General features: G+C 41.1%; 1 protein-coding gene across 4 annotated transcripts in view; it reads left to right on the top strand.

Moving 5' to 3' along the window:
* DPH6 (diphthamine biosynthesis 6) overlaps window positions 1-13,513 on the top strand; it is a 228,915-nt gene that overhangs the window by 151,389 nt on the left and 64,013 nt on the right. For 3 of the 4 annotated variants that reach the window (XM_079954619.1, XM_079954617.1, XM_079954616.1), the window contains exon 13: window positions 8,623-8,865. The exons of the other annotated variant lie outside the window; for it this stretch is intronic. In XM_079954619.1, coding sequence (XP_079810745.1) covers window positions 8,623-8,865 — 243 coding nt within the window. The remainder of the gene's footprint in view (window positions 1-8,622; window positions 8,866-13,513) is intronic. 4 annotated transcript variants of the gene reach the window in all.

The following is a 13,513-nucleotide window of genomic DNA, read 5'->3' as shown; positions in this document are numbered from 1 at the left end:
ACTCATTAGTTCCAGAATTATATCTTAACGTGCTGTCAAGTCTGACTAGCCTACTATTTTATTTCTAACACTGAATTCTTTATGCCTTAATGTAGTTGGTACTCCTCTTCTCAGTCTTCATTGTCTGTTTAAAAATTGGACACATTTATTTATTTGTTTAGACTGAAACTTTAATTAATGTTTATTTTCATTTGTATATCACTCAGATCCTTTAGGAGGAAATACACACAGCCCTAATTATGCTTTAAAACTTTAGACAGTTTATAGATTCTTCCTTAATTGGTTCTGTAGTGTTTAAAGTCAGGTTGTTTAGTAAGTGAATAGGATCAGTGGTCTTGCATTTTTGAAATAATGACTTCTCACTGTTCTGTCATGTGTCACTATGTTTTGGCAGAGAAAGACTTGGTGCATCTCAGCTGAGCAACTTAAAGCACATTCCATGCAGATATATGTAACAGCACCTTGATGGCTTTTTTAAGGAACAGCGGCTTCTTAACAGGTGTTTAGGAGTGAAGAAACAAGGGTATGGGTAGTGGTATTTAATTCCTTCTGTTTTTCCATTACAACTCTCCAACCCTCCATGGGAGTTCCATATAGGGACAAAAGCATGTTTGGAATCCTGCAAGGGAATAAAATGGCAGCCAGGTATGGTGGAAGATCACCCTGTCAACATGAAATAACTTATGGAATTCACTTTTGCAGTCCAGATCCACAAATAATTGGATTGTTAGATGAATCAAAGTTTAATCAAGGAGTTACCCAGGTAGTAAGGTTGAATAGCATTAACGTGTGTGACTGGAAGCCACACTGTGTCTTGAGTTAGAGTCTGCTTTTGGAATGTTTACTTGTGCACTGAACTTGGTGCTGCATGTAGGTTGGGTTTCCTTTATGCAGCAGCCGGTTGTACCTCTGATAGAACAGATCTGTGCACTTATTGCTTTCCCTGGATCACCGCATATCACTATGAACAATCACCTCTGGTCACTCTTAATTCAGATTCAGGGATATTCATGTGAGTTAATTTGATTCATGAATTTTAACTGAAACACATATTTTTCATATCAAAAGAGGCTCAAATGATTGGGTCAATTCACATGTAACATGGTTTTGAGGACCAGGAGCACATTGCAGGATTGAACAATCTCTTGTGGGTCCCCCACTCCCATGCTCAGATTCCTTCCCTCTCTTTCTTGTTTAATCAAACCAGTGCTTGCCTGGTTCAAATGCAAATCAAATCTAGGTAGGGAAGGAATTGAAGCAGAGGAGAAGGGTCCTAACAGGCCATCAGCACTTTCCAGTTGAAAACATTTTATACAAACTGACCCACAGATGTGAATCAAAAATGTTTAGTAGAAAACCAGTTTTTTATATTGCATGTCTAATGAAAAACATCTCCTTGTTTTCCAAATATAGGACTGTTTTGGCTATTTCACAGGGAGAGGAGAAATGCTATTATTCAGTTCCTATATCATAAGTCCAAAGCCTGCACGTGACATGCTGTGACTTTGTACATCTACCCCCCAAAAGCAGAACAAAACACAATGGCAAAACGGATTCACACATTCTTAAATTATTGAACATGCACCAATTATTTAAGTAAAAACTTTCTGAAAACTCTGTTTGCCCTGGAAAGTTCAATAAAAGATTCCACATTACCAAATGCAATTTCATTGCCATTAGCTAAATACGAGGGACGTAGGAAGAAGGAATTACCATATATTAAATTAAAGGCTCACCACCTTAAAGCTGTAATCCCTTTAGAAAAGATAATTTCTATCTAACTTAATCAGCAAGAGGTCTTTATTGCCTGAAGTTTTAATTGATTTAAACCCTCTATAAGGTCAGAGGTACACATGGCTGACCAGAGGCGGCCAATTAACACATTGTCAGTTGTGCTTATTTACCTTGACTGAACTGTAATGTAGGGCTATTTTTTGGGGAGGGGGTAATCAGTACTGCTGAATCTTCTGTGAACTTTAACCTTTTAAAGGGCAGCAGTCATTCAGATAGCAGCGTGCAAGAACAAAGGTTTAGTTTATTGTATATTGCCCCCTTTTTATTTTAGAGACAGGTGAACCGGGTAAATGATATATATTGCCATTTAATGCCTTGGTTACTTTCGTTTCAGTTTATTTCTTTTAAAATGCTGGTAGTGATGAGCCACTGTTAATAATGTAAAAATTTTTTTGATCATATAGCCCACTGTATATCAATGGGCTCTATTCCATTCAATCCAGCAAATACTATTTGCTCTTAAATGTGTTTTGCCATGAAACTTGCCAAATCTACAGAAGCAACATCTTTATTTTAATACATTGCCTGTAAACCATAGCCTATGTGTGAACCTGGCAAATGTGTCAACAAGAAGCAGGGAGTATGAAACTTCCATTACTACTAATGACTAGGTCTTAAATGTGGCCCAAACTATGTAGAGCAGAGCTTTCCAAACTGTGTGTCACGACACTTTAGTGTGCCGGCGTGTCGTGCAGACGCCCCCTGCGCTTCTCTCGAGGTTGGAGGGGTTGCTTTAACCTCTGGTTTGCTAGTAAAACTGAATTACTGTGCCATGAAATGATACATGTCTAAAAAGTGTGTCACCAACATTGAAAAGTTTGGAAAGCTCTGATGTGGAGAGCTATGTTCATGGAATAAAAAGAGGCATGAGAATAAAATGTTTTGCTGAAAAAGCATGTGTTGCGGACAGGTGAGGAACATGAGTCTTTGTGGTTTGTTTCCATAGAGAATATGCTGGTGATACATTTGCTGGATATAAAATATTGGCCAAGCAGACCTCGTTAAGAAGGCTAAATCGCCCTGATTAATTTATGAGCAGAGGGCGATGTATAGGTTACAAATTTATTGTAATGTATGATGGTGGTCTTTGTTTTTATTTTGCTTTGGTTCCTGTTTGTTTTTTGTAAGTTTTGGCGATTTTAAATTTGGAGATTTAAGTATATTATGCTGGCATGGGAAACTGTCGTGTAACGGGCCAATGGCCGTAATAAAGATCAATCCAATCCTACTTGCCTTCACGTGTGGGCTACAGAGGAAAAGTTGAAAACTTAGCATTATTTATTAAGTTCTTTGGCGCAATATGTTGTGACAACTCCTTTTGTATGAAGTTCACCAGAAAGTTCTTTTTTACCCCCATAAAAACTGGGATTACCTCCTTGCCAACAGTGTTGTTTCGGATACCCAGTCTACTGTAGGCAGCTTGACATACCCCAAGGGATGTGACTGTCCCAACATGGGAGGCAGTTGGAAACTCTTCCACCCAGCAGTGCCTCCACACACAAATCTTCATGGTTGAAAACTGCTCATTGATTGGGTAGCCCTGCCAGACTGGAGTCTCCATGCCAGTGTCCACCCAGAATATCTACTTGAACTGGTGAAATTAGGCAGGGAAGAGAAATGAGAAAACAACAACTATGGAAGTGTACTTTTGAGTTTATGGTCCCCAAAGCATCTCAAATGAGTTTGCTTCTGTTTGCTTCCTCCCAGACATCGACAGTCTGACCTGCCTTTCCCCTTCCTTACTGTTCCCCCACAGTACCTTGCCCTGACCTCTAGTGCAGGTGGATGGAATAGGTTGGTGAGCTGGACTCAGCATGGACTGCCAGCTCTAGTCTAAACTGGTAACTGAGGCACACTGTTTTTTCTGAATTAAAGCTTGGATCTTGCCTGTCTGAGGACACACTTCACAGTGCCCATGTGGAGGTACCGCAGCATTATATGACCCCAGAGGAGGTTGTCCATTGTGCCTTAGTGTGAGAGGCTGCACTGGCCATGCCATTTTGATGGGGAGCGGGCATGCACTCTTAGAGTGACTCTCAGAGAGACTTGGAGACTTGGACACACCATCAAGCACAATTGGAATGCTCAGCTTATGAGGCAGAGAGACAGGCTGCTGCCATTGGGTGCTGCTTGGAAGGAGGCATGTTGATATAAGTTCATTGATTAATTTATTGGTACACTCTACCAGTTTCCCCAAGGCACACTAGAGCTCCCTAGTTGTGGTTTATCCCCAGAAATCCCTCTGCCTTTTGTGGGGAATGAACTCTCTTGAATGAACTTGTTCTAGTCTGTCTTCACCTGACCAAAACAAAGCTAGGGAGGCAAATACTGGCTTCTAGAGAGAACTTTTGAGATTGGACAGAGTTGGGTTTTCATAAAGCCAGGCACTGGTTTAGCTTAGGCTGGATTCATGGGTAGTGAGCACTAGGCACATTTAAGGAACTAGCAAAGCTTGAGGGATGTGGCTGTATGTAGCCAGCCATGATGTGTAAAGAATGAGAAAAGGGAATTGTTTTCATTAATTGTGAGGCTTACTCCCCTGAATAAGCCACATCACAAGAGCTCCAAGGCTTTTGCCAACTCTGGCAATGGAGGCCTTTCCACAACCAGCAGTGCTCACCCTGGAGTTCCCATAGAAGTGCCATAAAAGAGTAGGGGGCAGTACACCTTCCCTTGCTTGTGGGCCTGAATAGATGCAGACATAAAGAGCTTTTTTAGTCTTCTGGAAGGGTTAACAATGCTACCTTTAGACCGGCCTGACCTTGTCTGCTTGGAAAAAGCGTCAAAGCTGATAAATTTACTCATACAATTTGCATATATTTAAAATGAAGCTGTCTGTGGAGGACCCCTCCTGATCTCTGCCTTTCTCCCCGTAGCTCTGGGACTATTGGGAGGCTGAGCCAAGTTGGCTGGGGAAGTTTCTAAATGGCCATTGTCAGCTCTGAGAGAGAGTAGTCCTTTATTTTCTTTATGTTGTTTTGTGAGTGAAATGCTGCTTTTGCTTCCAGGAATGCTTCCGAATCAAGGCTAGGCAAATTTTAGCCTGGCGTCGTAGCCAGCTGTTAGTACTTTGTGTGTGCCCTGGCCCTTTAAGGGCAGCTATGAAAGTGTTACTTTACAGAGGCTTTTCTCTGCTGTCCACCTTGAAGGATATGTCAAAATGTGCAAAGCACCCACAAAACATATTGGCACTTGCAACAGCTAAATTGGAAAGCCAACACGGTATAGGACTGGGAAAATTCAGGTCTGCGCATCAGGCCACCGGCATCTTGAGACAGTCTCATGCTGCTTTGAGGTAGTCGACTAGACTGGTGTTTCCCAACCTTTGGTCTCCAGCTATTTTCAGACTACAATTCCCATCATCCCTGACCACTGGTCCTGCTAGCTATAGATGGTGAGAGACATAGTCCAAAAACAGCTGGAGACTCAAGGTTGGGAAACACTGGGCTAGACCTACTGGAGTGATCTAATATCACAGTGGAGATCACCTTGACCAGCTCAGGGGGGCTGCTGGGCAACAAGGGGGGCACCACACCAACAGCCTCCCTGTCTCCATAACCCAAACACAAGTGTAGGCTCTGTAGCACCACCCCTAGGTGGAGCAATTTCCTAGTGCTAATAAAATTAATCGTGATGGATTATTGCAACATGTCCCTCCAACACTTGAGTCTAGGCTGGTGCTGCACCCAGGTAGGCAGAACAGGATCAAGTCAGCCCCTTCCCCAATTCTCCTACCCAGGTAAACCTTATCATCCCACCCTTCTTCAGTCATGCCACCTGCTGCCAGCCAATGGCATGACCATTTCTGGTGGGCACCCTTCATTCTGCCTCCCTGCCAAACACATTCTCCCAGGACGTGCCCACAAAGTTCCCTGAAGACAACCCCACTACACCTCTCACCCTCCCCTCCATCTTCTCACTTGGGCAAAACCACTTCCTACCACCACCTCACCTCTCTATAGTCAACTCAACGAAGAGCAAACATAATATTCATCCTACTGACCTTGCTTGGTGGTTGCACGGATTGAAAGTGTAGGGAAAACTATGTTGACTATTCTGGGCTCCTTAGAAGAAGGTATGCCTATATAGATGAAATAAATAAATAGTGCATGTTTTGGAAACAGCACCCCCTAGCGTCAATTTGTAATAGGCATGCAACTAAAATAACTAACACCTAAGAAGCCATTTTGTAAAATGGCTGCTATGAGGAAACTAAAGTGAAATCTGAATTGGCCTTATACCTTATTATGGGCTGTGTCCAGAACTGCAGCTCTGTTCCTGCAAAAGACTTCCAGTCAGGCAATGGCATTTTCTTACCCAAACCACTGAGTTGTGTGCTTTTCTGTTACCTTTCACTTTGCCATCTTAGAATTTATAAAGAGACAAAGTATTATTTCAGAATGCAAGGAAGATATCTCAGAATCGATGCCAACAGTTATGCCAGTTTTCTTCAAATTGCTCTTAAGATTTGTTTACAACTTTTTTGGGGAGGGGGTTAATTTTACCAGAAGTATCCAGGAGACTTTTAAGACGGTGTTATCTTGGTACATATTTCAAAACACTGACAGATATTTTATCAGTAATTAGTATTCATATTATGTCTCAAACAATCTGTTCAAGAATAGGGGAAATGAACTGGTTGAACAGCTCTTTCAAACTGATAATTAATGTTCGGGGTGGGGGGTGCATTTAAAATAGAGGTCAAACAGGAAGTTATTTTTTAGTGGAATAATGTAAATGACCTGCACTGGGGATTCGCCTTGTCTACTGAGTTAACTTTGGGGGGGAAAAACCCTTCTTAAGAAATATATCACCCTTCCAAATAATTTCTTCCTGGATTCATTGCTCATCTTGTCAATATGCCACTTGATAGCTGGCTGGACTCCCTTGTTCAATGGCACATATTTTTAAATAGCACACATCCTCCCTCCCCACTCCCACACATACAAAGACCATTTGTTCTTCTTAACAAAAATATTAATTGCATTTCGTTCTCTTCCATTTTTTGGGTTATATATAGCATGCAAAACAATATTTTAGACATCTTAAACAACTTAAAAATATAGTTGATGGGTGTCAGTTGATCTATTATATTTTCTCTTTCCCGCTGCCTCCCCCTCTTCAGCTGCTAATCATAGAATTTGATTGCCAAATAGTTTTAACATATTCTTCCAATAGCTACATGTGTGAGTCTTCTGTGAGACACAGGCAGTTTTATAAGGACAGATTTGGAGTTGCATATGGGTTTGTCACATGGTTTGATTGCCATGTCTTTGAGGACATCAGGTTGTGTTTTTTTTAACACACACACACACACATTCTGCAAATAATTCCCCCAAAATAATTTATGCTAAGATAATTTGTATTATGATACAATTCCAACTGCTGATCATGATCTTTATAGCCCATTATGGCTTGAGACCATAATTTCTGAAGGGCTCTATTAAAAACGAACCTTCTGGCCATTAAGAGAGGCCTTTACCTATTCTGTCTTCCCCTGGTGTCCATTTGTATGGGGACATGGGGAAGGATTTTCTGGATAGCCGTGTGCAGGCAGGCTCATTTTGATTGTTTTATGGGACTCTTTTACTCTATGACTCGGAGTTGGAGTCCAACAACATTCAGAGACAACACATTGGCTACCTTTTACTCTAGTCTCAAGCCTGTTGGAGCTTGAAAGGGGAGAACAAGCACCTTGAATCAAGTCTAGAAGTGAATTGGTAACCAGTAAAGATGGTGAAGGATCAGTGTAATGTAGCATTATAGCTTGGCTCTGGTGAAAGCCCTGGCGGCTGCATTCTGAAACAACGAATGTTTCTACACCATTTTCAGAAGCAGCAATCTATGTAAATTACAATATATTAATCAAGCCTGGAGGTGGCCAAGGCATAACTGACTAATGCCAGATCCAGTTTCTCCAGAAAAGGGTGTAGTTGGTATATAGGATAATAAAACAACGACAAAAACTCTAGGCTGTTATCATCGCTACCACAACACGGGCATCCAAGAGTTGGGCTATACTACAACTGCCTCAAGCCTGTCAGATAAGGCAGTAAAGGTAGAAAAATAAGTGAAATGTTATTTGTTTATACCTCAGTTCATATGAATATTGTGTGAATGGAATTTGCATAGCTCATTTAAATTAAATGCAAAGTAATGCTTAATCTTATGCAAATTTTGCAATATATGTGTATAAAAAGTACACAAATCACAGACAAATTAGCATTGCAAAACTTTTCAACCCTAAACACAACCAATGGCTCTTTAAAAAATATTTGTGAGATTGTCTTATTCGCTGAGGGAAGGGAGGGGAAGAATTACTGTTTGGAGCCAACGTACCACAAGGAATGATGGTGACCCTGGCGTGTCTGCCTTAAATTAATGAGAATTGTTGCTGACTAGAACATGTCACAGTACCTCCTCACCTTACCCCCTGTTTTGTGCACTTGCGAGTTGACAGGTTGTAAACAAATTTACTTGAAATGTGACACAATCTTTTATTGATACCTTGGAAATATTGTGACTTTGTGAGAGGTTAAATTTCCATATTTCTAGCCTTACCTGTTCAGTTCATTGCTGATTTGTCTGAAGGTGATTATGCATACATGGACCTCCATGTATTAACTTTCCAGTTCCAGCTTATTACAGTGCTGTACTTTTTTATGATGCAGCTAAATCCCTGTCAGAAATGACCTTTACTCTGGTTTTCTTGCTTCTTTTGTACGAATGTTAAGAGATGATTTTGCAATATCCTCTCACGGTGAACGTAGAAGACAATTTCACCACTTTTCTTAATGTTTTCCCCCTACTGTTTTCCCTCTCTTCTAGGTGGGAGATATTCTCTACTGTGCAGGGCAGATTGCCCTAGTGCCGTGTACAATGCAGCTTGTCAGCGCAGGCATAGAAGCAGAGGCCTTGGTTTCCTTAAGCCACGTTGAAAAAGTCCTCAAAGCCATGAGCCACAATGCTGAACTCCACCATGTACTTATGGCAAACTGTTATGTAACTGACAGCAAGTACATTCCTGTCGCTCAAGCTGCTTGGCAGAAGAAATTAAGAGAACTTAAAAAGGTATATGTAATATCAATTTTCGTTCCCCTCCCCACCCGCTTTGAAAATAACAGTTTGTTATTTTCCTCCTAACTTGAAGTCATATCAGAACATTCTCAGTGCATTTCGTTGGGGTTCAAGTAAGACGGATATAATAAGGTTTGATTGAGCTGTTTTGTTCTGGCTCATAAGTGGCTGTGCACGATTGAAACAGAAAATTGCTTAATAGAAAGATATATTCATCACCAAGTTTGTCTTCATCCCCCAAAGCAATAACTGAAAGAACCAACTCCAGCTAGAAACTTTTTGAAAAGTACAGTATTTAGTCAATGTGCCCATATCCTTTTCTTCAGGAAGGTGGTTTAATTTCTCATCATGCTTTATGGGTTCTGCACTTATTTACTTAGATAACTTCAGAGTTCATCTTTTGCTGACTACGTTTCATTTTATTCTGAAGAAGTTTTAAAGTAGTAAGTATCACAGTTATATACCCCTCTGGAATAGCATGGCACAAAGGCTGGGTCTGTATCAGGAAGGGGAAATCAATGAAAATAACTCCTCCTTCAGTACTGGATCTCTGCCCCTTCAGTCTATTAAGATTGAATTTTATGACATTCGTAACAACCGGGTTTAGATATAGAGGGTTGGATCCAAAGGTTGTGCAAGCAGAACACAATTGTGCAACCCATCTTTCCACATCCCTCTTCTCCCTTGGAGCCTCCTGTGTTCTTCAAAAGCCTCTTTAGAAGGTCATTTACACTCCTGGGAGGCTGCAGTTGAAGGAATTGGCACCAGTTGTGAAAGTCTCGTCTCAGTAATGGATGAGAGCCAGTAAACTGCAGCTCAAACCAGATAAGACTGGGGCTTCTGTTGTTTATGGTTTGGTAACCTCTAGGTTAAATTATTGCAAGGCATTAAACGTAGGGCTGCCTATGAAGACAATTCGGAAACTTCAGCTGGTGCAGAATTCAGCTACCAGGTTGCTCACCAGGGCCAAACAGTTTGAGCATATACCTCCAAACCTGTCCCAGCTGCACTAGCTGCAGTTTGTTGCTGGGCCCAGTTCAAAGTGCTGGTTTTGACCTATAAAGCCTTAGAACAGCTCAGGACTGCATTTCCTCAATATGATACAACCTGGACCTTGTGATCATCATCTAAGGCCCTTATTTGTTTACCTCCTCCTTTCACCCATCTTGCCATTCATCTTCCCAGCCAAGTTATTCTTCCTAGCTGGCTGAGATGCTCTGACTCAACACCTTTGAACATCAGAGGTTGAGCCCCGCTGTTCCCAATACACTGCCTGACTTCTCACTCTACAGCTTTCTGGAATATAGTCTCTGCTGACAACACAGACACATGCCATCCTGTTTCACATAAGTTTATTTTGCACCTAAAGCGTCCTTTCAGGCATATTTGACCATGTATTTTAAAAAGTCCTTCATTACCATTCTCTAGGCCAGTGATGGCCAAACTTGGCCCTCCAACTGTTTTGGGACTACAACTCCCATCACCCCTAGCCAGCAGGCCCAGTGGTCAGGGATTATGAGAACTGTAGTCCCAAAACAGCTGGAGGGCCAAGTTTGGCCATCACTGCTCTAGGCCAACCCTGTGGCACCTGTAAAGGGCTTGACTCTGAAATAAAGTTTGCTGAAATAATAAACCCATCTTTTTCTTTTTAGATCATCTCTTCAGTTTCATCTGCAGTTTTTTAGCTGTCAAATGACTGTTTCCATCACTTACAAGCTCCATCCACCCAGGTCTTTATTCTTGTTGACATCTGCCATATCATAATTACTTATTGGGATGGGAGAGGAAACAAGTACAACAAAGATAATTATCATCATCATCATTTTGCTGTAACTGCTATTGCTTGATACAAGCAGAAAACTGCTCTAGCAAAATAGCAGTACATTTCCCAACACTATTGTGTGTGTGCACACAGTACCAATGCAGCTTAAATAATGGTCAAATACACTGTAAAAGTAAAAGTAAGCTGAGGATCATCTCATGAAGTGTAGATTTACAGAGTTTAGAAAATTAGTGTTTCCCTTTATTTATTTATTTATTTAAGATGAAGTCATTTAGAAGTGGCATTTTATGGCTGCAAGATATCAAGTGCATGTAATCATATTTTTGAAAAATGGTTTCTAAAATAAACTTCCGGAAAATATTTAGAAAGTGCTCCAGCTACCCAGCTTACTTCTGTTATTATTTTTGTCCTGTGGTGCTTTGATGCATATGGTCATACTGAAAATTTAGGAGTATCTCTTTGGCAATGAACGCATACAGCAGTCAACCTGGAGAGATGCATGCATATTCACACAAGAGAGAGAAGGGCAATAGAAGAAAGTTCAGGATTCCAATCCCAGAAATTGAGTTAATTTTCTATATGTCCATCAGGCACCTTGTATTCATAGCTTGCAAGGCTCTTGGATCAATCCTACTCAGTATAATATAATTTAAAAATAAACACAGCATTGAAGATAGCCATCTGTATTCTTTTCACGAACCTGCATTTATTATTCTTATTCTTATTATTACCCCGCACATCTGGCTGGGTTTCCCCAGACACTCTGGGCAGCTTACAACATATCTAAAAACAAAATAAAAACATCAATCCTTAAAAATTTCCCTAAACAGGGCTGCCTTCAGATGTCTTCTAAAAGTCCGATAGTTGTTTTATTTCCTTGACATCTGAAGGAAGGGCGTTCCACAGGGAAGGTGTCACTACCGAGAAAGCCTTCTGCCTGGTTTCCTGTAACTTCACTTTTCGCAGTGAGGGAACCAGCGGAAGACCCTAATATCCATGCGAATATTGTTTTCTTTGTAGGGTTGTGATGTGTTTCTTGGCAGAGGCTCTGATAGTTCTGTGGTAGAGCATTTGCTTTGCATGTGGAAGGTTCCTAGTTTAGTCTTGGGTATCTCCAGGTAGAGAGACGTGGGTGGCTAGCCTAGGACTTGCCGATCAGAAGGTTGGCGGTTCGAATCCCCGCGACGGGGTGAGCTCCCATTGCTTGGTCCCTGCTCCTGCCAACCTAGCAGTTTGAAAGCACGTCAAAGTGCAAGTAGATAAATAGGTACCGCTCCGGCGGAAAGGTAAACGGCATTTCCATGCGCTGCTCTGGTTTGCCAGAAGCGGCTTAGTCATGCTGGCCACATGACCTGGAAGCTGTACGCCGGCTCCCTCGGCCTGTAAAGCGAGATGAGCGCTGCAACCCCAGAGTCGGTCACGACTGGACCTAATGGTCAGGAGTCCCTTTACCTTTACCTTTACCTTATCTCCAGGTAGGGCTTAGGGAGATTTCCACCTGAAATCTTGGAGAGCCACTCACTGCCAGTCAGTATAGACAAAAGTGAGCCAGAAGCTCTGACTCATTATAAGGTAGCTTCCTGAGCCCTGTCCCAGGCCTAGAATTTTCTCTTCTTGAAAATGGTTTGCATTTTCCTCTACTGAAAAAGAAGTAACAATGTCATTATCTAGCATGATGATATTATGAGTGATTTTTGCTAACTCATTCCCTGTAATTATCAATATAAAGAAAATAAACCATATGGGTTGTAGTCCACTTATTTTGGATGGGACAGATGGCATTATTGATGGATGGAAAGATTCCAAATGTTTATAGTATAATGAAATAGCAGCAACTAGTTGCAAGAGTTCATTCTCATTCACTCAGGCATATTATTGAGTTGTGGTTGAACTCTATCATTTACTAACAGCTCTTTAAGGACATTGCAGAGCTGTTGTTACATAAAGGGCAACTCTGTGAAAAACTCCCAAGATTCCTAGGTGTGGTGCTGTTGTCCCCCAGCTTCAACTAATTTTCTCCTCATTGCCCTTTCCAGACAAGTGACCAGCTAATGAAATTGAAGTGCATGGCAGAGAAGCTAAGTGTGATAGCATCATCACACAATGTGTAATGATGCAAAACATGGTGCATTGGGGATGGTGGCACACGAAATGTCTCGTTTCACACATAGGCAAATGTATAGCATAAATTCTATCTTTGTCTTCTTTGGCGACCATACATAGGCTGCAATAAATATAACATTTGGTTTTGATATGGAAGGCAGTGATTCTAATCTTATTTATTGTTTTCTTCTCATTCATCAGCTGCTTTGGATGGGCGTTGTCTGGAAAAGCAACCTAATTTATTTTTTAAAAATAATAATCAATAGATAAATAAATAATTTTCATCAAATAATGAAGCTCACTGGGGACTCTTGCACCAGTCACTGAGCAATTGCCTATCCTGTTTGTCAGAAACGTTTGCATGATTCAAATTACAATTATAATGCACGTCATACTATTAAAACTGCTTCACCAAGCACTTCTGTATGGAATCAGATTCCAAGGAAGGAGATTTTGACTAAACATTAAAAATAACTTTCTGAAAGTAAGAGCTGTTTGACGGTGGAATGGAATAGGATGGATTCTCCTTCATTGGAGGTTTTTAAGCAGAGGTTGAGTGACCATCGGTCAGGGATTCTTTAGCTGTGGTTCCTGCATTGCAGGGAATTGAACAAGTCGACATTTAGGGTCCCTTCCAACTCTACAATTATATGATGCACAAAAGCCAGGTCAGATCATTCTGTTTTTGTCACATAGAGTGTAACCAAAACCAAAAGTATCGGCTTTCTTTTTGCATGAAAAGTGGTGTACTAAGAA

The sequence above is a fragment of the Podarcis cretensis genome, assembly GCF_951804945.1.
Source record: "Podarcis cretensis genome assembly, chromosome: 1".
NCBI classification, from domain to species: domain Eukaryota; kingdom Metazoa; phylum Chordata; class Lepidosauria; order Squamata; family Lacertidae; genus Podarcis; species Podarcis cretensis.
This window is presented reverse-complemented; position numbering and strand designations above follow the sequence as displayed.